Source organism: Schistocerca americana, chromosome 2 (genome assembly GCF_021461395.2).
Source record: "Schistocerca americana isolate TAMUIC-IGC-003095 chromosome 2, iqSchAmer2.1, whole genome shotgun sequence".
Lineage (NCBI taxonomy): Eukaryota > Metazoa > Arthropoda > Insecta > Orthoptera > Acrididae > Schistocerca > Schistocerca americana.
Window position 1 is genome coordinate 279,515,753 of NC_060120.1, and position 27,404 is coordinate 279,543,156.

At 40.1% G+C, this 27,404-nt stretch overlaps 1 protein-coding gene across 1 annotated transcript in view; it reads left to right on the forward strand.

The window, feature by feature from the left end:
- The window catches only part of LOC124593960 (dynein beta chain, ciliary-like), a 746,507-nt gene that overhangs the window by 475,059 nt on the left and 244,044 nt on the right, over positions 1–27,404 (forward strand). Inside the window, exon 30 of the mRNA XM_047132308.1 lies at positions 3,848–4,074. Within this exon, the coding sequence (XP_046988264.1) occupies positions 3,848–4,074 (227 nt within the window). The remainder of the gene's footprint in view (positions 1–3,847; positions 4,075–27,404) is intronic.

Here is a 27,404-nt window from a genome sequence, read left to right on the forward strand (position 1 = left end):
AAATCATATCTATATGAGACCAGTAAAGTCTCTGAAACTGTGTCATTTTATTTGTGGAGATACCTGCTCCTGGGCTTCAGGGCTGGATCCTCCATTTTCATTTGATGGTGAGGTGTCATTCCAGAACATGGGGAGCCTCAGCAATTCTGTCTGTGTGTAAGGGGAAATTTGGATTGAGGAGGGAGGCATGCCAAGGTAATCTGTGCAGTTGTGTGAATTGCTGTGCTGAGGAGCTTAGTGGTTAACACACCTGCCTAGTAAGCAGTAGACATAGATTCAATTCCCGGCCCTGACACTAAATGTCACCCATTGCCTCAGTCTATTGATAGAGAGACAAGGGATTCGTCAGGAGTGCTCCAGGGAAGCGTCATAGGACTGCTCTTATTCTCCGTATACAAAATAATGTGACAGAAAGGGCAAGCAACAATTTGTGGCTGTTTGCTGACAATGCTGTGGTGTACGGGATGGTGTTGTCATTGATTAACTGTAAGAGGATACAAGATGACTTAGACAGAATTTGTAGTTGGTGTGATGAATGTTAGCTTGTTGTGAATGAAGAAAAACGTAGAGTAATGCAGGTGAGTAGGAAAACCAATCCTGTAACATCCGAATACAGCATTAGTAAGGTGATGCTTCACACAGTCACACCAATTAAATATCTAGGTGTAATGTTGCAAAGCCATAAGAAATAAGCATATCAGGCTGTTGTAGGGAAGGCGAATGCTCTACTTTTTTTTTATTGGGAGAAATTTTGAAAAGTGTACCTCATTCATAAAGGGGGCAGTGTATAGAATGCTAGAGCAACCCATTCTTGAGTGCTGTTCGTGTGTTTGGGATCCCCACCAGTTTGGATTAAAGGAAGATATAGCAATTCTGAGGTGTGCTGCTAGACTTGTTACCAGCAGGTTCAATCAGCATGCAAGTATTATGGAGGTGCTTCGTAAACTCAAAGGGAACACAACACTCTTTTCATGAGCCACTATTGCAGAAACTCGGTGAACCAGCGTTTGAGACTGACTGCTGAATAATTCCACTGCCACCAACATACATTTTACTTAAGGAGCAAAAAGATCAGATGTGAGAAATTAGGGCTCATGTGTAAGCTTTTAGACAGTTTCTCCCCTCGCTTTACTTGTGAGTGGAACAGGAAAGGAAATGACTAGTAGTGGTACATGGTACCCTCTGCCGTGCACCACACAGTGGCTTACAGGGTATGTGTGTATATGTAGATTAGGCAACACATCAAAAAGTTTCCACAAAAGTATTAACAGTTTCATTACTGATTTTTTTCTAAAAGAAACATTAAATTTTGAGTGGTGTGACCCATGAAAATAAAAAAAACAAAGTTGTTGCCTTGCCTTTACTTCAGAATTCTTGGAATTATCAGAGAATTGTTCCTGATGTAGCAGTAGTTTCAGAGAATTTCATGTGTACATTTGCTAAGTGTCACAGTTCGACAGTTTATAAAACTCAAGGATTTTTCTGAAGAAGGATTCGTCTGGAAGCTTGCAATGTTCAGTCCTGTTAATGTATCTATTGTCAAATTTGATGAGTTGTCACCTTTACTACTTCCATTATGTATACACCTCCAAGGACTTTTCATCACCATATTAAAATCAATGATACTGAAATTTAATGTTGTGTGACAAGTACCAACACAAGCAATTCATTTACTTGGATTTTTATAAACAAACTAGCCTTCTGCCTGCAGCTTCACCTGTATATACATATGTCACATATATTTTACACATATTTTTATAATTCACATAAATTTAGCACTTTTCAAATATATTTGTACATGTATTTCATCAATATCCATAGCCCTGCAGTTTCTCCTGAATTCTGAGAAAACTTGTAATTCTGCCAGTAACTGATTGTTGTTTCAAGAAGAAGGACTGTCACTGGCGGCTGTCTGATTTATCACTGTTTTACTCCATGCGTCTCTATAGAGGACGTTAAATGTATCTGTGAAATTGCACCATGTGACATGATCTTTGGCCCCAAAACACGCTGGCAAAATTATTGGCTCGTTGCAGTGCTCATTCTCTTAAAGTGGTTGATGAACTGAACAACGCAAATAAGAGACAGATAGTGCTTCATTTTTCTGAAGTATTGCAAGTTAACTTACGACAGGAAAAAATACCTTCCTCATCATCACCCATCCCTAAAATAATAGGGGTATCTTACTCCCGTAGCATTTTTATACAACTAATGAGTGAATGTAGATGAAAAATTTGATTGAATTCCTTCAAGCATTCCTGAATTATGCTTTTATGTCATGTCTTTTCACCTACACCTTCATTGATAGGAGAGCTGTTTGTGACACAGTCATAGTAAATTGTTCCAGTTAGCAAGTGATACATTTGCCAGTTTTGCTAGAAGTTCCTTCAGGTGTTATGTAGATATGCTGATCTAGCACCATGTTTGCTCCATCTCCTACCCCCAACTGTACGAATTAAACTCCATTGGCCATCACCAATAAGTCTAGCGATCCCTAGTATCAGTGGTAATAATATACTTTTACGTATCATATCTTTTCATCCCTAGCCTTAGGAGTGGTTCCCATACACAATATTTTTATATAAATAATTATGCAAATAAAAAGTAATGTACATCTGATCTACAACTGCCTCTGCAAATCATACTTAAGTGCCTGGCAGAGGGTTCATCAAACCACCTTCATAATAATTCTCTATTATTTAAATCTCGGGCAGTTTTGCATTCAGAGGAGAAAGTTGGGGATTGAAATTTCATGAGAAGATTCTGCCAAAATGAGAAATACCTTTGCTTTAATGATGTCCACTCCAAATCCTGTATCACGTCAGTGACACTCCCTCCCCTATTTCACGATAATATAAAATGTGCTGCTCTTCTTTGAACTTCCTTGATGTACTGCATAATCCTATCTAGTAGGATCTCAAACCATGCAGCAGTACTCCAAATAAAGACTAGCAAGTGTAGTGTAGGCAGTCTCTTTAGTAGAACTGTTACATTTTTTAATTGTTCTGCCAATAAAACGCATTATTTGTTTGCCTTCTCCACAACATTTTCTGTGTGTTCTTTCCAATTTAAGTTGTTCGTAATTCCTAGGTATTTAGTTGAATTTACGGCCTTTTGAGTTGACTGATTTATCATGTAACTGACGTTTAACAGATCCTTTTAGCATTCATGTGGATGACCTCACACGTTTCATTGTTTAGGGTTAATTACCAATTTTCACATCATTCAGGCATCTTTTCAAAATCATTTTGCATTTATATTAATTTTCTGATGACTTTACTAGATGATAAACTACAGCTTCATCTGAAAATAATCTAAGATGCCTGCTCAGATTGTCTCCTAAATCATATATATAGGTAAGGAACAGCAGAGGGCCTATAACACTATCTTGGGGAACACCAGAAATTGCTTCTGCTTTACTCGATGACTTCCTGTCGATTACTATGAACTGTGGCTGTGAACTGTGCACATACAAACCTTGAGTGTGCTTGCTCCAGACCTTCCTGAATTATGCTTTTATGTCACACCCCATTTTTCACTCCTAGCCCATGGGTGGTACTTGTTCCATATCATTACAAAAACTTTTGCAGGTATTCGCACTACAGCAAACCAAAGTTTCATCTTAATCAGATAAATGATATAGGAATGTGTAGAAGACAAACAAAAAACAAATGTTCATTTTTATGCAATAGATTTCCGTTCTTCATTATTCAGTATAAAATATCACTGTATAAAATACTGTGCTCCTCAGCTGGAAATTAATTTGTTATCTGATCATTATGCTGCCAATTAAAATAATACTATTTTCAGTTGGAAATGTGTTTAGATTGTCTGTTTTCTTTTTCAGGAAATGTTAGAAGTTATGTCAAAGATGCCAAATGTTGTTCAAGCCACAAACTGTCCTCACTTGTTTGAAAGGCTGGAGGTTCTTCAGGAACAACTTACACTGTGTGAAAAAGCTTTGGCTGAATATCTGGAAACTAAGAGACTGGCATTTCCACGCTTTTATTTTGTTTCTTCTGCTGACCTGTTGGATATTTTATCTAATGGAAACCAACCTGAACTTGTAGCAAGGTTAGCAATATCAGTACTTTCTTTGAAGCAGAGTTATGGCGAGTTTGATGTAATTTCTGTAAACCCATTAACTTCACCATAATTTTTCATACTGCACAAGTTCCCCACATGACAAGAAAGTTTATCTGCAATAGGTTGTAGTAATATGTTTGCAAAATGGCAATGTTTTTCATCTTTGTGACATTAAAGGAAATCATTTCAGAATAATTTCCAGCTAGAGATTCTGGAAATCAGTCTCATAAAGCTATACAGTATAAAGCAAGGAGGTAAAAATGTTACGGAAGAATGGAAGCATGGGGAGTGAGGAAAGAGATAATGCCAGTTATAAATGTCATGTAAAAGAAAGAAAAAAGTAGAAGGATGTATAAAGTGTTTTATTTGAGGTGTCAAGGAATTTTCAGTTTGCTAATAGAGTATATGTTGGGTAAAAATGATAGAGGAAGACCAGAGCTTAATTACAGGTTTAAGTGGTTGTAAGTTATGGAGGGTAGAGAAATGAAGTTTCACAGGATAGACTAGCATGTGGATAGTAGCATCTGCTTCACTGTGTTATTATGTTTGTACATAACTTTTCACTATTCTATTGAATGTTTTGTATAATGCCTCTTAATCACAGCAGTTAATCATTAGCATAAATGTCAACAAAATTTACATATCATTCCAGGTAGTCCTTTTATACTGTCAAGGATTATCTGAAGTGATATGACAATTTTGTTGACATTTATGCTAATGATTAACTGCTGTGATTAAGAGGCATTTTGCAATATATTCAGTAGAATAGTGAAATACAGCGTACAAACAAATACCATAGTAAAGCAAATATTGTATGCATCTATTTATGTGTTTGTAATTCTATATATTTATGTGTCTGTATGTATATATTTATTTGTTGGCAACAACTGCACAATTTGTATTGCATGCAGATGGATAAATCTGCATCAATTAAAATGTAAATTTTCAGTTGTTGAAAATCATATATTTCTGAAAGTTCTTCACCAATTACTTTGAAATTTCGACACGATGTTGCATTCAAATATGAGTTTGCTTTTATACATATGCTAGAATGTGATGTGGTATATAAATATATGTGCAATAATAAAGGGTCACGTTGTGAGCCTGTCAGTTTGAGGCTCAACTTAGCTGGCTGACTTTTGCCTGGAGGGAAAAATTTTAGTGGATGCAGAAATGATTCACTGTCTGAATGTCTCATAAGGAATCAATACATGGAGTATCTATAATATAACAAAACAAATATCAAAGAACAGCACAGCTGCACAAAGATACACACAGTGCTCCTAGTGGTTGGAAACCAAAGTAATTAACTTCTGTGCTGCACATGCTATGCACACACCACAGAACATAATCTTACCCGCATGTGGTGTGAAAGCCCAGGCTGTGGTGATAGCAGACATGCTGAAGTAGTCACTAAATCAGCCCCCTTGGTGGAAGCAGAATGTCTTTGTTGTGGAAGCATGTGGGAAAGAGTAGTCTGCATCCAGACCAATTCGTCTGTGCTGGTAGTTGCGGTTGTGCTTGCGGCAAAAAACTGGTTGTGGGTACTGGAGGCAAGAGCTGTCCCTGAGATATTCAATGTGGACCAGTGTAAGATGGCTGTAATGGTGGCTGTAATGGTGGCTTCACTCCTTCCATGCGTAGCATGACAATCGCGTATGTTTTCAAATCATTGTGTGTGTAACAATAAGGCATGCCATGTCGAGAAGCTTGTGACATTTGAGCTTGTGTGATGTGTTTGTTAAGATGGTGCAATAATTCCAGTTCGTCCTGAATGATATTGAGCTTATCTGTACCAAGGAATTCGCTGGGGAGGCACAATCTTTCTCGGTATGCCAGCTCAGTGGCTGAGAAATCAATCTGGTTTGTACAGTTTCCTCATGACCAACAAAACTAATGGCAAGGAGGTTGTCCAAGACATATCATGACATGTTATTGCCACTTTCAACAAAAGGTGCCAGTGCTCCAGTGTCCTTTTAGTGGCTGGGTGGCAGCTCATGGTCTTGTGAAGGTTATAGTTTTAGATCTTGACGAGTTGATTGAAGAGTTCAAACTTGAATTGTCTCCCCGTTCAGTGTTGATATTCTGCGGCTAACCAAACCACACTAACCACATAGAGGTGAATGCAGAGGCTAAACTCTTGGCCATAATATTATCCAGGGGAACTGCTTCTGGTCAATGTGTATACCGATCAATCATTGTGAATGGATATCTGTTGCCATTTGAGCGTGGCAGCAAACACACAATATCCAAGTGTACATGGGTGAAACACGCTGTCTTGTCTGAGAAGTTACAAGATGCGTGGTTGTGGGAGGATATTTTGCTTCACAGACACTGAAGACAGGCTTTTGCCCATTGCCAACAGTATTTCTCAAATTTTGGCCAGACAAGCTCTTTAGACAGGAGACGGAAGGTAGGTCGTACACCTGTGTGACATAAATTGTGAATATGATCAAATGCTTGCCTGCGGAATGCTGGGGGGAAGGAGTGGACAAGTTCGTCTTTGAAGATGTTGCAGTATAGTTTCACCTCTGTCCTGGAGATGTCACCAATTGCAACTGGAGTGATGAACTGGTACCTTCTGTGAGAGTGGGAAGTTCATCATCAGTTTGCTGTGCCTCCGTTAATGCTGTAAAATCTGTATGGTTTGTCATGCTGCTGGCATATGAAAGGCAGTCTGCTATGTTATTGTCTATGCCAGATAAGTGTTGAAATCTGTGCAGAACTGTGCCATGAACTTGAGCTGGTTGAACTGACATGGAGAGCAATTTGTGCTGTTCCATTTGAGTGTGTGGGTCAAGGGCTTATGATCAGTAAATATAGTAAACATGCGAGCCATGATCTCGGGGGGAGTACTTAACGGCTCTATACACTGCCAACAACTCACGGTTGTAAATACTCAATTTCATTTGTGATAGTGGTAGCTTTCTTGAAAAGAACGCTAGTGGCTGCCAGGCACCTTCTATGTGTTGTTGAAGTGTGACGACAGTAGTTGTTCGATTCGCGTCAGTAACCAAAGCTCAAAGCGCATCAAGTTTTGGGTGTGCTAGCAATATTACTCTAGCCATATTCTGTTTGACATGTAAAAGATGGTGGTCATTTCCTGTGTCCATTTTATCAGACAAGCTTTTCATCTTTGGTCCTGTGAACACTGCCGTAAGTGGCTCCTACAGTTCTGCAGTGTGCTGGAAGTGACGGCAATAAAAATGTAACACACCTAAGAATCTGCATAATTGTTTGATTTAAGAGGCCTTAAGTGTGCTCATTATTCCATCTACTTTTTTTGTCAGAGGCAGGGAACCAGCTGAAGAGATCTTGTGACAGTCTGAAAGCCCACTTGGTTGTGTTGAGAACAATGTCATAATGTTCCAAGCGATTAAATATATCTGTCAGGTGTTGGCAGTGTTGCTTCTTGTCAGCCAGGAACACTATCACATCATCTAGATACACAAAGCAGAGTGGAAGGCTTTGGAGGATAAAAATCTACAAACGTCTGCCAAGTCTGTGCCGTGTTCCGCCGCCTGAATGTCATGAACATACAAAAGATGCTACATAGCTGTTTTTGGAATTTACTCCTGTTTGGAATGCCCATCATGGCCCCTGGTATTTGCGTATGTGCTTTAGTGCAATTCACGATGCAAAAGATGGTTGCATGGTAGTAATTTCTCAGCAATGGCATGGATTACCTATCAGGTACTGTTCCTGCATTTAGTGTGTGCTAATCTCCACAAAGGGTACCAAGCCCCATTCTTCTTAGGCACAAGGTGCACAACAGAGGACCGTGGACTGCTTGATGGTCTGATAATGCCTTTGCCTGCTTTCACTGTGGCGAGTCAATCAGGCACCACAAGCACAAATTTTGCCATGTCAGTAGTAACTCCATTGTAACTGAAGTTTTCCCCTACCTGCACAAATCATAGGATGTGGTTATGAGACCAGAATGCAGGTAGGTGGACGACCACATAAGAAACCTTTGGTTCTTCTGACATCTCACTACATCATCAAAAGAGTAAGGTTGTTGTGTGCTTGTTTTCCACTCTATAACACTTTAGACAACCAGAAGCAATGTGAAGTTGGATTGCACGATTCACACTTCTCTCACATCAGTTGACTTGCTTGATCTGGACAGCCAATCTTCTTCTCTGGATTGCCGGCTCCGTCAATCTCCAAAACCTTCTTCTCCGAAGAATAATTCTGGTCACAGGAATTTATAAGACTCTCTCTCTACTTTTGAAATAATTTAGTACTTTAAGAATACTTTTAGTTCAGTCTTGGTATATTTCAACTTCCACGTATAACATATTCACCATTTTTCACATTAATATTCGAATGTTTTCAAGTCAACCGATTCGTCTCATGTAAGACTCAATAAAATACATCTGCAATAAAATTGGTTTAACAACCACATAATTTATGAACCCGTCTTGCCTTTAGAGAGTCCAATACATGAAGTACTTTAAAGTCTATATTCAATTGTTCATTTTTCTTGAACAATAAGCATAGTCACAAAAACAGCAAAGAATACTACATAATTACTCCTTGTTCTTTCTTCATGGCTTCTGTGGGTAGCATCGTTTGACCGCCATGCTTACAGGCTTCTCATAACAAACTTCCAACCTGCATGTAGAAACAGGTGGCACAGTAGATACGTTTTCACTGTCCCACATATTTTTAAAATATCATGTATTTGTGATGGTAGAGGGATGAGTGGTTCTAGAATTTATGCAGAAATTCTCGAAGCACTACATATCCCTCACCTCAGCTCGAACACGTGATATTTTACACATAATCATCATGTTTGTTAATATCTCATATAATACTAATTCACATTTTAACCAGTATACATTCTATTTCTTTTAATAATCGAGAACAATCTTTTGTTTAATACTTAGCTCTTCTTCTTTTCATTCTACTTTGATACTAACAACTTGAGCATTTCACCTATTGTTGGAGTCAGTTCTTTTATATCTAGGAATCATGTGGACAACATTTCTGATTTCCAATTGTAAACTCCTGGTGTCATAGACACTTGATTATTTCATCCTTTATTCTAATTTTTTGTACTATTTTTTCTTTAGCACGTACTAGTTTCATTATTCACAGTAGTTTTTAGTCTGGAGGAACTTTGGGCAAATGAAAGTATTCTTTCCGACACTCATAAAACTTAATAATGCTAGTGTATATAGAATTCAAACTTACCAGAATAATTCCTATAAAATGTGTGACTTCTGTCTCAATACTGTCCTTTAGCCCTAGGATCAGTACCTATACCTTACATGTTGGTTGACCCTACGAGTGCACTTCCTCCTCCTGTTCTGATAGGTACGCCCCATCATAAAACATCCTTATTCATCAGGCTACTGGTCGTCCTATCTCTATGTAGGTACATGTGCCCTATATCCTTAGCAAATGCCGGGTACACCCCCTTGTCTTTTGTGAGTAGGCCTCATGGTTCATTGCCTAGTATACATCTTTATGTATACTATAATTAAATTTTTCCTGGTAAAAATAAAAATCTATTTTACACCTCACTCTCACTTCTTGATACTTCATTTAGTCCCTGGAGTCCTCCTCTACTTTTCAACTTACTTGGTATATACTATGTCTCTATCCACTCTTCAATATATAGTATGTTTACTTAGGTTATAAGAGTCCCACTATCCTACAAATCATCAGAATATTTGTTAAACTGACATTCCTTAATAATTATCACAATCGATTCCTCTCTGGCTTATGTTCTCTTTCCTTACTCAGTCACAATAAACAACAATGTGTGCATATTTCCCGATGTACACATACCTTCCCCCTACAACACTTGATGGTTCTCACCTTTTGACAGGTCTAGTCAGTAGTTCCATTGTTTGCATACCTGTGTATCTTTGTGTGTATGCTGATGTGCGTTTGTGCAGCCTGATTCTTCAACCTTCGTATCTGAAGATAAGTTGTAGGTTATTGGAAACCACGGAAACCAGGAAGGACTTCTGCGATAGAAATAGATGAACATGGAAAGAGGGAGAAATAGGTAGGTCCTCAAACAAGAAGTAAGAAAGGAAAAAAATAGATTTGGTTGTTAAGATCAAAGAAGAGAAAGAAGACAGCCCCAAAGACAGGAAACCATTCCTGCCCCCCTTCCCCAGGACCACTACCTCGCAGGTACCTGAACGTTTCAATATCTTCAATATCAAACTCCAACTTTTTTTCAAATTTTGGAATTGATCATTCTGACTCTGATTAAAGTCAGTGAACAGTTGATTTACGTGACTGCTTAAATAACTAGTTAATTCACCTGTCAAATCTATTTTAAGATTTTCTACTTTAGTAGTTAAAGCGTCAAATTCAGAATGAGATTTTCACTCTGCAGCGGAGTGTGCGCTGATATGAAACTTCCTGGCAGATTAAAACTGTGTGCCCGACCGAGACTCGAACTCGGGACCTTTGCCTTTCGCGGGCAAGTGCTCTACCAACTGAGCTACCGAAGCACGACTCACGCCCGGTACTCACAGCTTTACTTCTGCCAGTACCTCGTCTCCTACCTTCCAAACTTTACAGAAGCTCTCCTGCGAACCTTGCAGAACTAGCACTCCTGAAAGAAAGGATATTGCGGAGACATGGCTTAGCCACAGCCTGGGGGATGTTTCCAGAATGAGATTTTCACTCTGCAGCGGAGTGTGCGCTGATATGAAACTTCCTGGCAGATTAAAACTGTGTGCCCGACCGAGACTCGAACTCGGGACCTTTGCCTTTCGCGGGCAAGTGCTCTACCAACTGAGCTACCGAAGCACGACTCACGCCCGGTACTCACAGCTTTACTTCTGCCAGTACCTCGTCTCCTACCTTCCAAACTTTACAGAAGCTCTCCTGCGAACCTTGCAGAACTAGCACTCCTGAAAGAAAGGATATTGCGGAGACATGGCTTAGCCACAGCCTGGGGGATGTTTCCAGAATGAGATTTTCACTCTGCAGCGGAGTGTGCGCTGATATGAAACTTCCTGCCAGGAAGTTTCAGTAAAGCTGTGAGTACCGGGCGTGAGTCGTGCTTCGGTAGCTCAGTTGGTAGAGCACTTGCCCGCGAAAGGCAAAGGTCCCGAGTTCGAGTCTCGGTCGGGCACACAGTTTTAATCTGCCAGGAAGTTTCATATCAGCGCACACTCCGCTGCAGAGTGAAAATCTCATTCTGGAAACATCCCCCAGGCTGTGGCTAAGCCATGTCTCCGCAATATCCTTTCTTTCAGGAGTGCTAGTTCTGCAAGGTTCGCAGGAGAGCTTCTGTAAAGTTTGGAAGGTAGGAGACGAGGTACTGGCAGAAGTAAAGCTGTGAGTACCGGGCGTGAGTCGTGCTTCGGTAGCTCAGTTGGTAGAGCACTTGCCCGCGAAAGGCAAAGGTCCCGAGTTCGAGTCTCGGTCGGGCACACAGTTTTAATCTGCCAGGAAGTTTCATATCAGCGCACACTCCGCTGCAGAGTGAAAATCTCATTCTGGAAACATCCCCCAGGCTGTGGCTAAGCCATGTCTCCGCAATATCCTTTCTTTCAGGAGTGCTAGTTCTGCAAGATTCGCAGGAGAGCTTCTGTAAAGTTTGGAAGGTAGGAGACGAGGTACTGGCAGAAGTAAAGCTGTGAGTACCGGGCGTGAGTCGTGCTTCGGTAGCTCAGTTGGTAGAGCACTTGCCCGCGAAAGGCAAAGGTCCCGAGTTCGAGTCTCGGTCAGGCACACAGTTTTAATCTGCCAGGAAGTTTCATATCAGCGCACACTCCGCTGCAGAGTGAAAATCTCATTCTGGAAACATCCCCCAGGCTGTGGCTAAGCCATGTCTCCGCAATATCCTTTCTTTCAGGAGTGCTAGTTCTGCAAGGTTCGCAGGAGAGCTTCTGTAAAGTTTGGAAGGTAGGAGACGAGGTACTGGCAGAAGTAAAGCTGTGAGTACCGGGCGTGAGTCGTGCTTCGGTAGCTCAGTTGGTAGAGCACTTGCCCACGAAAGGCAAAGGTCCCGAGTTCGAGTCTCGGTCGGGCACACAGTTTTAATCTGCCAGGAAGTTTCATATCAGCGCACACTCCGCTGCAGAGTGAAAATCTCATTCTGGAAACATCCCCCAGGCTGTGGCTAAGCCATGTCTCCGCAATATCCTTTCTTTCAGGAGTGCTAGTTCTGCAAGGTTCGCAGGAGAGCTTCTGTAAAGTTTGGAAGGTAGGAGACGAGGTACTGGCAGAAGTAAAGCTGTGAGTACCGGGCGTGAGTCGTGCTTCGGTAGCTCAGTTGGTAGAGCACTTGCCCGCGAAAGGCAAAGGTCCCGAGTTCGAGTCTCGGTCGGGCACACAGTTTTAATCTGCCAGGAAGTTTCATATCAGCGCACACTCCGCTGCAGAGTGAAAATCTCATTCTGGAAACATCCCCCAGGCTGTGGCTAAGCCATGTCTCCGCAATATCCTTTCTTTCAGGAGTGCTAGTTCTGCAAGGTTCGCAGGAGAGCTTCTGTAAAGTTTGGAAGGTAGGAGACGAGGTACTGGCAGAAGTAAAGCTGTGAGTACCGGGCGTGAGTCGTGCTTCGGTAGCTCAGTTGGTAGAGCACTTGCCCGCGAAAGGCAAAGGTCCCGAGTTCGAGTCTCGGTAGGGCACACAGTTTTAATCTGCCAGGAAGTTTCATCGTCAAATTCAGTGTTCAAATTTCCCATACCTTCACATAAATTACTAAAGTTTTTACTTTGTGAATCTACCTTAGCACTTAACAATCCTAAAGTTTTATTCTGAACATCCAATGTATTATTTAATTGATTATTAACTGTATCTAATTCTCTACTTAAATTAGCACTCTGTGCACTAAGTTTTTCACTTATAGTTGCACTTATTTCATTTCTCAAAGAAGCACCCTGGTCATCTATTTTATCATTTGATTGAGTATTTACTGAGTCTAATTTAAGACTTACTTCCTTTCTTAAAGAAGCATTTTGGGCATTCATTAAGCCTAATTCTTCACTTAGTTTCTTTTTTAAAGAAGTAATTTGGGCATTCATGAAGCCTAATTCTTTACTTTGTGCATCTAATCTAGAATTTAATTGTAAACTCTGAGCTTTGACGAGATTCACTAACAGACCAATCAGGTCCCTCTCTACTAATTTTCATAGCCACTGTTGGTGGCTGAGCATAATAACTACACTAATACAGTCTAGTGAATGGTTTCTTCAACTTTATACTTGAACAATTATTGTTTTTCGCTCACCCGGTGTAGAGTTTTAGGCTGCGTTGGTGAGCAGGTGTGGAATCAGCACTGGGGAACAGTATCTGGTGTCGGTGGCATTGGTTGCTGGTTAGCAGCAACTGGTGCTGGTGGTGTCGGATGTTGTCTCTGCATCTGTGGCCCCGTGATGCATGTGAGAGCTGTACACTTCCTACACCGGATCTTTTTAGTTGAATTATTCTCATCGTATCTCTTCGTTAGTCTAATACGTCAAGGTCTTCTTTCCGTTCCTTTAACGTTATTACTTTCGTACGTCTTTCACTGTGTTGCATTATCAAATTTTTTCATTTGATTTTTGGACTTAATCCAATTATGCGAAACAGTCCTCTTGTCTTTTTATACCTGGTTGCTGTGGCAACACATCATATCTTCTGCTTTGATTTCCTCTCAAAATTCCCATTTTTTCAAGTCCTTTTCACTGGTCGCCACATTCTAACGCTTTTTGACGATAGAATGTGTGGAGTAAATATACAAAGTTTATGTTTTCACCAAGTAACAATGTATTGGATTATGCAGAATAACAGTCTTGCATTTCACATGTAAGTATCTCCGTCTTCTTGTATTTCACTCACATTTCGAGCTTTAGAAACGCATTAAATTAACATTCATAAGCGAGTTGGTTTAAGAACCACTCGTAATTTATGAACATGTCTTGCCTCTAGAGAGTCCAATATGTGAAGTACTTAAAAGTCTATTTTCAATTGGTCATTTTTCTTTAACAATAATCAAAATCACTAAAACAACAAAGAATACTACATAATTACTCCTTGTTCTTTCAGCACGGCTTCTGTGGCACTAGCGGCAAACATTTGTTGGTGTCGTTTGATCGCCACGCTTACAGCCATCTCATAACAAACTTCCAACCTGCACACAGAAACAGGTGGCACAGTAGATACGTTACCACTCTCCGACTTATATTTAAAATATCATGTGTTCGAGATGGTAGAAGGACAAGTGGTTCTAGAATTTATGTGGAAATTCTCGAAGCCCTACAACTCCAAATCATGTTGGGGTCATCACTTGCTGATTTTAAGCTTTATTTTGCTGGCCAACTTTTGTCTTTACGTGTTCTATTAACATAAACAGATAATATTCTAGAGGGAACAATTTAAAAAAAAAAAAAAACTTGGAAAATCTTTGACAGAAAAAATAAGTGTGAGGTACGTGTGAATTTCTTGTAAGGAATCAATACATGGAGTGTCTATAATATAGCAAAACAAAAACCAAAGAATAGTACAGCTGCATCAAGATGTAACACATTGCTCCTAGTTGTTAAACAGCACAGTAATTAACTTCTGCACTGCATATACTATGGACACGACACACAGCATCTCCACTATATGGTGAGTGGTGACTTTCCTTTTCATAATATTCTTACATTCCATCCTGGATTTTCCATTGTTTGATAAATATACATATCATACATATATGATGCGGCAACATAACTTCCTGATTTCAAGCTCAGTGAAACCTAGTTTGTGAAACAGTTTTTTTGTAATTTTTGTAATAATGTAGGTACATATCAAAAGTTTTGTATTGCATAATTTTGAAAAGCAAATCAGGTAGATGATGCCCTCCATTACCTATACACCGAATAAGCCAGTTTCTGGGATTTTTCATTACTCTTACCAGCATAGCAGTGGGTATATTGCCAGTTCGTGCCCAGATGTTGGCCTTCAAGTCTTGCAGAGTGCTTGGGTAGTTGAAAAGAAATGCAGGATTTAGAAAAACCACAAAAAAGAAAAAAATGACAAGGGACCAAATCAAGGGAGTGGAACAGTCTCTCCAGATTACCCCTTATAAAGATGAGATGTTCTGGGAAGTGTTCCCTCAAAACATCCATTGATGCCCTTGAACCGTGAATTGTTGCTCCATCCTGTTGGAACCAAGTGCAATTCATAAATTCGTAGACAAAAGAATTCTTCTAATATGTTCACATACCACTCTGCAATCACTGTCACTGTGACCCCATCAACAATCCACAATCCAAGCTGTAGCGATAGCACACCATACTGTGACTTTAAATGAATGCAAAGGCCTTTGATGCAATTCTCAGGGATTGGTGTTGGTCCAGTTCTGCAGCAGTGCATCCTCCAAGAATTGAAGTTGTGTTCGGAGAGTTCCTGCACAATTGCCAACTTGTATGGATCAAAATGAAGGTTGTCGTGAAGAATTCGCCTCACTGGATGATTGGATAGTCCAATGGCAAGATGCCATGAGGATTGCAAGATGGAAGCTCTCACTGCCTCAATGTTCTCACATGATCTGATGCTCTGAGGGACTCCAGTTCTTCGTTTGTCATACTTGTAGTCAGTCTGAATGTAGTGATCCATGTAACAATTGATTTCCAGTTTGGGACATGGCCTAACAGGGCTATGTTGAAGCAATATCAGACTGTACACTGGGTTGCAGTCACATGTTCTATTCAAAAAGTAGGCCTCAACAGCAAGCACACTTTCCTCATCGTTCCAACGCATGGTGGTGAATGTCATGGAAGAGAACAACACTTCAGAACTATGCCTGTTGAATGAGACCGCTCCTGCCCCCTACAACTATAATGGTGCACATGTCAAAGAAGGAACTTATGTTGCCACACCCGGTGTAATAAACAAAAATGTAATACATATAATCTATATATTTATGTACCATATGATGCTCCCATAGGTATATAAAAATGCATGTGTTCAAATGCAACATTGTGTCAAAATGTGAAATGTTATTTATCTCATAATGTACAGAATTTTAGAACATGTGTCTGATGTAAAGGAGGCATGTCAAGGTTACAATTCATGTATTTGAAATTTTGTCACACACATAATGTTACTTTGTGAGGAATTTACTTATTTAAAATTTGTCAAACTTACAATATTTACATCCACTATAACGATCGTAGGTTTTTATTCCGTTTTAGGGATCCAGCTCAAAGTATCACTTCATCCTTCATGAAATCTTCCACAGAGTAGTTGCATCTTTCAATTAGAAAATCACGTGACTTCCTTTTTAAAGTATTTATTTTCATATTCATTATGTCACACTCTTTGATTGTGTTGTGAATTTTCATAGCTATATACTGAGGAGTCTGAGCACGCAATTTTAAGCGATGTGAGATGAGCATAAAGTTTTCCTTATGTCTTGTCTTGTATTCTTGTATGAGTGTCCCCACTCCCCCTCCCCCCAGCTGTGTGCGGTGGACATATTACTAATGATTCTTTTTTGCAACTTTATAATTCATGTAAAGAAGCAAGAAGCAATGATGATTCTGTCATATTAAGCTAGCATGGAGACAAGAAAAATAGTTTACCACAGCTATTTTGAGTCAGTTATAAGTTGTTACACAAGCAGAATGAATATAATATTAAAATTACAAAAATCAGTTGTTAGAAATATGTGTAATGCAAAACCAAAATAATCCCATCACCCACTGTTAAGAAGCTTAAGAACATAAAAAGCCCCCTGTTTGCACAATTATGAACTGATTATTTTTGTATACAGTAACCCTAAGTTTTTCATAGACAACAGTTTTAAACATCAATGCAGCATTAGGAACAGGGAGAATTTCATGCTTCCCACTCAGAGTTTAAAGCTATGGGCAAAACACATAGCCAATTTTAGTGAGTTTTCGCCTTCCACTATCGCCATCTTCCTCACATTTCATCTGGTCCCCCTCCCCCCTCTCTTGTGCATCCATTTAGTCCATTTCGTACTTCTCACACCTATTTAGTTGTATTTTTGCTTAATTTTTCGGTTGTAATTCTACTTTCTTACAAAATTTTTCGCATTTTTTGCACCACCATGGATCCTTGCTCCTTCCATCTGCATCAATACAGAAAAGTTTCCTGATCCATAGCCAGATCCCAGTCGCACATACTGTTCCTGCATTGTTGCTTGGCTCCTGTGAAATCCCCCCTAATGGCTTTACCATCAAATTACCCATCTCTGGTTGCTACCCCTCCGACAATGACCTCCACCAGTTCAGATTCCGCCAAACCTTAGCCCTCACCAACGTAGTCCTGCAAAACCATATCAACCAATCCCAATCCTCCTTGCAGTACCTTCTCTCCGTCTGCAAAATTCTCCTGCTATGTAATCCTAAATTCCTGGAACCCACAACACACATTGAAACTCTTGCCATGCAGGAACTTGAGCAATTTGCACACCACCTCAAAAAGCTCTCCATCCTACTCACTTCCTACTCCCGCCTCAGAGTACCACTGTCCACCACTTCTACAGCAACCTCCAATCCTCCCCCATGACCCCTCATAGCTGACAAACCCTGTCACACAGCTGTACACCTACTTCACTTACCCCACCCTCCAAAACTCCCTCCCACCACCACACAGAACCCAGAACCTAAACAGACCCATGACTCAGTTATCACCCTTTCCTCCAGAAGCCTTAGTCCCACAGAAATATCAGTCCTTTCCAAAGGCCTCACCTTTTGCCCCACTCACAAATTCAACAATGCAGGACTAGTTAAAGACCTTCTCTCCATCTCCCTGCCCCTACTGTGGAAACACTTTTTTCTCACCAACCCGAACAAACAGACTCAACCAGAGACCAATACTGAACCTTGCCTAACTCAGTTCACTCTTCCATCCAACCGTGATCCACCCCCACTGCCTCCAAACCACCGCCTGTTAACTTTCCAGAATTTCTTAACCTCGAACCTTGCCTCAACATAATTCCCCAAATCCCTCTACATGCAAACCAACCTTACATCTGCAGAAGGAACCGCAGTCCATCATCTAAAAACTGATCCCAACCTTATAATCCTACCTGCAGACAAAGGCTCCACCACTGTTGTTTTGAACCACAAGGATTACGTGGCAGAAGGACTCCATCAGCTGTCAGATACATCCACCTACAAGCCATGTCACAGTGATCCCATTCCAGTAATGCAGGATCTCGAGTCACTACTCAAATCCTTAGGCCCATCCCAGAACCTCTCCCCAGAGTCCATCTCTCTACTTACCCCTACCACTCCCTGCACTCCCACCTTCCACATGCTTCCTAAAGTCCATAAACCCAACCACCCAGGACGCCCCATTGTGGCCGGTTACTGTGCCCCCATTGAGAGGATCTCTGCTCTAGTAGATCAACACCTTCAACCTATTACCCGGAACCTATCCTCCTATATAAAAGATACCAACCATTTCCTCAACTGGCTCTCCACAGTTCCTGTCCCTTTACCACATGGTGCCCTGCTCGTCACTATTGATGCCACCTCCCTGTACACTAACATTCCTAATGCCCATGGCCTTACTGCTATTGAATGCTATCTTTCCAGATGCCATATGGATTCCAAACCAACAACATCCTTCCTAGACTGCATGACCAACTACATCCTCACCCACAATTACTTCTCCTTTGAAGGTATTACCTATAAACAAATCCTCGGTACGGCTATGGGCACCCACATGGCACCATTCTATGCTAATCTATTCATGAGCCGTCTAGAGGAATCCTTCCTTAAACCCAGAATCCTAAACCCCTCACCTGGTTCAGATTCATTGATGACATCTTTGCTATCTGGATTGAAGGTGAGGACACCTTATTCACATTCCTCCAGAACCTCAACAACTTCTCCTCAATTTGCTTCACCTGGTCCTACTCAACCCAACAAGCCACCTTCCTAGATGTTGACCTTCACTTGAGAGATGACTACATCATTCCCCTCATAACTCAGTACCCTTAGTACCATCTGGGACTGGAGCAACTGAATTACATTCTCCACCAGGGTTTCGCTTACCTCTCGTCATGCCCTGAAATGAGAAATGTCCTGCCCACTATCCTTCCCACCCCTTCTACCATGGTATTCCGCCGTTTACCAAACCTACACAATATATTTGTCAATCCTTACACGACCTGTGCTCCTAGTCCCTTGCCGGCCGGTGTGGCCGAGCGGTTCTAGGCGCTGAAGTCTGGAACCGCGCGACCGCTATGGTCGCAGGTTCAAATCCTGCCTCGGACATGGATGCATGTGATGTCCTTAGGTTAGTTAGGTTTATGTAGTTCTAATTTCTAGGGGACTGATGACCTCAGAAGTTAGGTTCCATAGTGCTCAGAGCCATTTTTCCTAGTCCCTTACCTCATGGCTCGTACCCCTGTAATAGACGTAATTGCAAGACCTGTCCCATGCATCCTCCTACCACCACCTACTCCAGTCCAGTCACTAACATCACCTGTCCCCTCAAAGGCAGGGCTACCTGTGAAACCAGTCATGTGATTTACAAGCTAAGCTGCAACCACTGTCCTGCACTGTATGTAGGCATGACAACCAACAAGCTGTCTGTCTGAATGAATGGCCACCGACAAACTGTGTCCAAGAAACAAGTGGACCACCTTGTTGCTGAACACACTGCCAAACATGATATCCCTCATCTCAATGACTGCTTCACAGCCTGTGCCATATGCATCCTTCCCAGCAACACCAGGTTTTCTGAAATGCGCAGGTGGGAACATTCCCTGCAATACATCCTATGTTCCCATAAACCTCCTGGCCTCAACCCCCGTTAGTCACTGTCCTCACCTATCCAGCCCCCTCCCTGTTCCCATTCCAGCACTACATAGCCCCCATTTCACCACCACACCCAGTCTTTTAATTTCTTTTATTTCTCTCCTTTCCACTACTTACCCCCTCCTCCCTCCACACCTCCTCTCCTCCCCTCCGTCTAAACTGCAACACTTCACTGTCCACCACTCCCACCATATCATCCCTCCCCCTCTCTGCCCCATCCTCCTCCCTACCCCCACCCAGTCGCCACTCCCATCATGCACTGCTGCTGCTACTCGCAGTGTGGTTTCAACTCTCTCAGACTGCAGACGTGTGTGTGTGTGTGTGTGTGTGTCTATTGTTGAAAAAGGTCTTAATGGCCGAAAGCTGTAATTGTGGGAAACTTTTTGTTGTGCCTATTGCGACTCAGCACTTCTGCTATATGGTAAGTAGCAACTTTCCTTCTCTGGTATTGTTACGTTCCATCCTGGATTTTCCATTCTGTAATAATTGTAAAAATTTGGAAGAAAAAATGCTAGCAATCTTTAAGTATCTATTTGGCTCTAGTTGGAAACATGTCAGCAAAACCAGCCCTTCATCAATTCCAAAGTAATTAACAGTTTTGTCAAAAATATTGTGTATGTAACCATATATGTTAATTTCATCATTTAAACAAATAATTTGTCTTAACACTCATAGTAGAAGAAACTGCTAAAAAGAACCAATTTTTTGATGCAGTCATTTAACTTAATGGCTTAAGTTTTAGTTGTAATTTCTGTAAATTTAACTTCGAACAGTGTGTAGTTTCAGTACCGATTATTGTGATGATATATAAGGGCCTGATTTTTTGTCACGAGACAGTCAGTCCATGGCCGAGTTTCAGACGAGTAACCTGTGCTGGTTAGGACAACAACAATGCTTCAGCTTAACAGTGTAATAAATGTTAAACAATTAGGCCACATGTAAAAACAGTGACAGTGTCTGCTCCATATGCACCTGATTATTCTTCATGAACTGTGAACTTTGTGGTTAGGTTTTACTGCTCACAGATGTTCAACAAGAAACTATTGTAGCAGTATGTGGAGTTTATTAATGAGGCTTGTCGAATGTTAAACAAAAGTGCACTGGCCATATAACTGTATATTATTGTGGGGTTGTGAACAGTGAAATAAAAGTACTGTAAAACGTAATTGTGCATCTGTAGGATACATCATTTAAAGTAGTCAGTGTCGGAATCCATGGACCCCATTTTTCAGCCAGTGTAGCAACACAGTACGGCAACACCAAGGACAATCAACAAATGAAGAATTAAAGGCAGGTTGGACAGCTACAATCGGTGATGACTCTGCCACATCGATTCACAGGAAGTTGCTCCCTGTTTATGGGGAGGACAGTGGATCGCAGCAGTATCCAGTGGTGGTTACAGTGGTTTAAAGAAGGTGATTTCTCTCTACTGGACAATCCACTATGTGGTAGACCATCGACGGCAGTGAGTGATATGAATAAGGAGACCATTGATCAAATCATCCAAAATGACAGATGTGTGACGACACGACAGCGTGCTGAAGTGACTCGTTTGTCATTGGGTAGTGTGGTATCACTGGTACAGTCACTAGAGGCCAGAAAAATCTGTGCACGTTGGGTGCGTAGATTATTGACAAGAGAAATGAAAATGATGAGGAAGAATGTGCACAAGGGTCTCATGAAGACGTTTACTGAAGAGTGGAAACAGTGTTTTGATGGCATCATTACCCAGGATGAAACATAGTTGTTTTTGTCTGAACTTGAGAGCAAAACCCAATCCATGGAGTGGCGTCATTCACGTTCCCCTCAGATGAAGAAACCAAGACTTTCACGAACAGCAGGCTGAAATGTGATGGCCTCCTTGTTCTGGGATCAGTGTGGTGTCATTTTCATTGACTTTTTGGAACCTGGCTTCACAATTAACTGGACCATTACTGTTTGTCATTGGACAAGCTGTGATGTGCCATCAAGACCCATAGACCACAGCTTCAGGGTCAGCTTTTCAGACTACATGATGACAATGCCAAGCCCCGTACAGCCCTTACGGCGCGGGAGAAAATCAGGAAAATGGGTTGGAAAATTGTTCCTCATCCTCCCTACAGTCCGGACTTGGCTCCGTCTGATTTTTACTTCTTTGGCCGTCTGAAGGCCCACCTGTGCGGTAAAATATTTGATAATGAGCAAGACCTTATTTCCCGTGTCAAGCGATGGTGTAAAAGTCAATCACCAGAATTTTACCAAAGTGCATTTACATCATGGAAAGAACGTTGGGCCAGATGCATTACAGCTGACAGAGGCAACATTGAGTTGGCTCAATGTATAGCTTAATGTTCCAAGTATGTCCACAAAAAATTTTATTCTCCTCCTGCAAAAAATTAAAAAAAATAGTGATGACTGTGCAAAACTTTTTGAACACCCTTAGTATAAAAAACATGAAAGGAATTTAATTATCGAACTATGAAAACACACAGAAAAAGGTAAATATCATTCTGTGCTGAACACAGCCATTAAGTAAAATATTTCATCTCCTCATTACCCCATTCATCTCAGGAGTGCTTCTCCTGCTGGATTTGCAGGGATGTCTCTGCAGAGTTTTAATTAGAAGGAGTAAGAAACTTTGAGGCAGCTCAAGAGAGCAACTTCAGAGTACCTGTCGAAAGAAAAGCAACACAGTGGTATATTGAATCTGTTCAGTCAATTGTGATAAGAGGAGGTGAGCCTATATACAGATAGTTCCAATGAAGACTGCCTTCAAAAGGAAGCTTCAGAACAAAGCCTAGGTATGGCCCACAGTTGTAACCCTGTATGAGACTTTAACAAAGTGAATATTTCTTTTTGATAGTAAACCTCTCCACATTTTCTCACAAACCAATGAATTAATGACTAGTGCATCAATACTTTCATACTTCAACCGCTATTATTTACTGTTCCATTCCTTTTCGTATTCTCCCTAGTGTAAACACTAAACACAAAAGTTTCTTTTTCCTATTTCATAACTTCGACTTTCCCTCCCCTCCTCCTGTTTATATTTGTACATCTCAATCCCTTTTTTCTCAGTTTTCTCTGATTTGGATGCCTCACAATGCTCTCCCCTACTTTAGTCAAATGGTGGCATAAAGCTCTTCCCCCGCATCCATTTTGTTAGTTACTCAATCTAATCTACCCATCTAATCTTAAGTTTTCTTCTTTAACACCATATTTCAAAAGCTTCTGTTTCCTCCTGTCTGCCAGAATGTTGATCATCCTTGTTTCACATAATCTAAGGCTATACTCCAAAGAAATACTTTCAGAAAAGATTTCCTAACATTTAAATTTAAGTATGGTGTTAGCAAATATATATTTTTCAGAACTGTCATTTTTGTTTTTCTTGGCGTACATTTTATGTCCATCTTTTTTGTCCATTTGGACAAATGTGGAGAGAGGAGTGGTGAGCAGGCAGAAAATTTCATTTTGTTGCCAACCATGGAAATTGAAATGTATGCCACATACTTGGCATTTCATGAACATATACCTTGTTTAAACTGCAGTTTGCCTGAATTCATTTATAGTTGAAATTGAACTGATTTTAAAATTGGATGAATACTCAACAATAATATACATTTCTGCAGGAGACGGTAAAAGTTTAGATAAATGGGAGTGGTGTACTTACGTGCTTCGGATAGCTATATTCTCAGTGCTCATCATAAGTGGGCATGTCAACTGCTGGTTCTATGCAGCCAATAAGACAGCAGCAAACAGACCACAGTTCAGAAGCAAGAAACATAGGAATTTTGTCTCACTCTTATGCCAATATAGAAGTGAAATCTGCTCTGTGTTCAGAGAAAAAACAACTATGTTCTCATACTCCATCCTAACCACCACACTAACTCACAACACACTCATGAGACACAGCCAAGTATTTGTGACAACCAAGATTATAAAGTTCATTGCTCCTCACATATAGAAACACATTTCCTCTTTCTCATCTGTCACTGGTTAGCCGAAACTATGATCCCAGACAGCGATTCCATTGGTGATGGTTAAAAATAATGATGTCACAAACGACTGCCTTACTAAGCTAAAATGGAAATGAAGATAAAAATTAATGTAAACGATTTATTTTTGTTTATTTCATTTTACCTTGTATTACCAAAATGTAGCCCAGGAAATTGGAAGACATCTGTGGTCTTCCCTATGGACAAGAAAGGTGACAAAATGGACTGCACCAACTGCAGAGGCATCACTCTTCCAAATGTCTGTTATAATATCTTTTCCAGCTGTATATACTTGATAGAGTACAGCCATTTACAGAAGAAGTGAATGTTGAATATCGAGGTGGGTTAAAAAACGGCTGTTAGACAAAATCTGTGTAGTGAGACATCTCTCTGAGAATATGTGAGAATATGGCAAAGACCTTTTTGTGCTCTTCAGGGATTTTAAAAAGGCATATGACTACATTCACAGAAAGAGCCTGGTGACTTGCCTAATGAAGTTTGGAATACCCAAGACTCTGCTCAGCCTAGGTTGAGTGTGTCACGTGATTCAAAAGTCAAAAGTGAAGCATGGGAACCAAGTTACAGAGAGCTTGAACATAAAACACAGGGTTGAGACAAGGAGATGGTGTGTCACTTATCAAGTGTTCCTCAATACAGTTTAGACTGTTTGAACTTCAGTGACTGAGGGGATATTAATGATAACCTGACCCAGTTGTGATTTTATAGTGATCTCATGACTAGTGTCTGTAGCCATTCATTTTTTCCAGTTGCCAACAGCTACATGTAAATAACAAGATGGCTGAAAACTTGTCCTTTGAGCAAAGAAAGTGGATTTTAAAGTGTTTTTGCAAATGTGGCAGGAATAAATCAGTAGCAGATGAAAGAAGGATGGGTGCAGTGGTAAAAGCTTTTACAAGATCCCCAAAGAAGTCCATACAGCAAGCAACACATGAATTATGTGTAAGCAAATCAAGTGTTCACCATATTTCAAAGCAAGCAAACTCGGAACCCTACATTCACAGGATGCTTCACATGATGCATGAGGATGATCCAGATAGTTGACTCAAATTTTGTGAATGGGCTTTCAATAACGAACAGTTGACTTATATTGTTTGGATTGATGACATGATGTCTACACTGGATGGAAACATCAGTCACCATAAGTTTGTATAGTGACAAGAGATAATCCTCATGGAGGAATGAGCTGTGACTCATCTTGGGTTATCAGTGTGGTGCTTGTGTAAATAACCTTATCATGTTGCAGGAATGAATTCTACTAACTGTTCACCAAATGTACTGAGGTGAAAATTTGGTCGGTGAAAATTTGGTCAATGGGGATGGGTTGAGTTTCCATCCAAATCTCCAACTCTTACACTGTTAGACTTGTAGCTCTGAAAGACACTGCCTATGCCACAGAGTCACGTACACTGGATGACATGAAAGAGGCGATTGTGACTGCCTGTGAATCCATTCCAGTGGCAACCGTAACAAGGGTCTTGATCCGTTGCACAGTGTTGCATATGCTGTATTGCTGCCCATATGGGACATTTTGAACAATGTCAACACTAAAGCATCATCAGTAATGCTTGTGTAACTTAAATATTAATAATTTTTATTTGAGTTTTTAAAGTTCTAACCATGCAAAGGCCATTGTAGGGCACCCTGTATTCAACCTGGTCCTCAAAAAGATAATGAGAGAAGCCCTCCTTAAGAATTTTGAAAGGATCGAGTTAAGAAAATCACAAATCTCGCATTTCCTGATGATGTGATCCTGTTGTACAATTCTAAGAAAGAACTGATGTGGATGAGTGACAGTGTGGAGGTGGCAGCAAGCAAGATCAGTCTCCTTATGAATGAATCAAAGACTGGGTATCAAGTGTTGAGTACCATTCCTATTCAAGAGACCCACTCCAGCCACTTGTAGTCAGAACACAATCCTACTAAAGGGTTCATAGTTTTAAGTATTTGAAGTAAGCTTTTGTCTCTATCTTGGTTATGATTATCCATTCTCTAAGCTGTTCATAGTAATTTATCTATATCCCTATTTTCTCATTTTTTATTTGTCCTACTCCTACATTACTCTTATTTGAATTTCTGTGGATAACCTTATACTTATCTGGCCAAAAGCCCTGTTCTTCCTGCCACTGTACTCACTAATTCCCACTGCATCTAACTTCAACCTACGCATTTCTCTTTTCAAGTTTTCTAGCCCACATACTAGGTTAAAGGAACTAACATTCCACACTTCAAACCGTAGAATACCAGTTTTGGTTATTCTGATGACATCATCATCCTGATTAGTACCACCAAAAAATCTGAATGGTCCACTACTTTGCCTCTGCAATATTTTACCCAGAAGGATGTGATTGTCATTAGACCATGCTATACAGATGTATTACCTCAGGAAATATAATGTCACAAGTTTTCCCTTGCTTTCATTTATCCACAGAGCCAACATAGGAAGGACATATTGACTAACATTACAAGGCCAGATCAGGCAACCATCCAGACTGTTGCTTAAGTATTCATTAAATCAAAATTTTATTGTGACATTACATGCCTCATACAATCACAGAGATTGAATGTATACTGACTAAATTAATCTAAAGTTGTTATATAAATGAAATGATGACTCGGAACAAATTCCCTGAAGTGTCACAAATCTACTAGACAGTTTAGAAAACTGGTTCCAACCAAATGGATTGAAACTGATTAATGGAAAAACTCATTTACTATAGTTTAAAACTCAAAATTCAAAAGTAAATGAAGCTCATATTAATCATAGAAACCAAGATCTGAAAGAAGAAGGCTATGTAAAGTTTTTAGGAATTCATTTGAATTAAAATTTATTATGGTCTTCACATAGAAAGTACTTATCAAATAAATTAAACAGCCTGACCTTTGCAATGAAGATTCTGTCATATTCAGCTAGCATGGAGGTGAGATAAGTAGTTTACCAGAGCTATTTTGAGTCAGTTACAAGGTGTGGCATCATTTTTTGGAGCAACACAAGCGAAATGATTATAATATTAAAATTAGAAAAATCAATTGTTAGAAATATGTGTAATGCAAAACCAAAAGAATCCTGTCACTCACTGTTAAGAAATTTTAGAATATAATATGACTCCAGTTTCTGCATCTATGAACTGATTATTTTGTATACAGTAACCCTAAGTTCCTCATAGACATTAATTTTAAACATCAGTGTAGCATTAGGAACAAGGGGAATTTCATGCTTCCCATTCATAGATTAAAGTTATATGCAAAACCCCAGAATACATGGGCATGTAAATTTGCAGTATTCTAAAAAAGAAACTAGTCCACAACGTGAAGGTAGGGTTACTAAAACAAAAAATATGAAAGTTGTTAATATAGAGATGCTATTATTTCTAGAAGACTTTCTGAATTAGAATGTGAAAAATCTGAACAAGAAAGCAAATGGTTGATAATTAAGCTTAACTGTTTTATGTCAAATAAATGACTGTAATAATTATGTTTTTTTATATTAATTCCTATGTTATATACTGTTTCTTTAATACCTTTGAATTGTATTTGCAGTGTTAATGAGTCCCCTGTACATTAAATCTATGATTT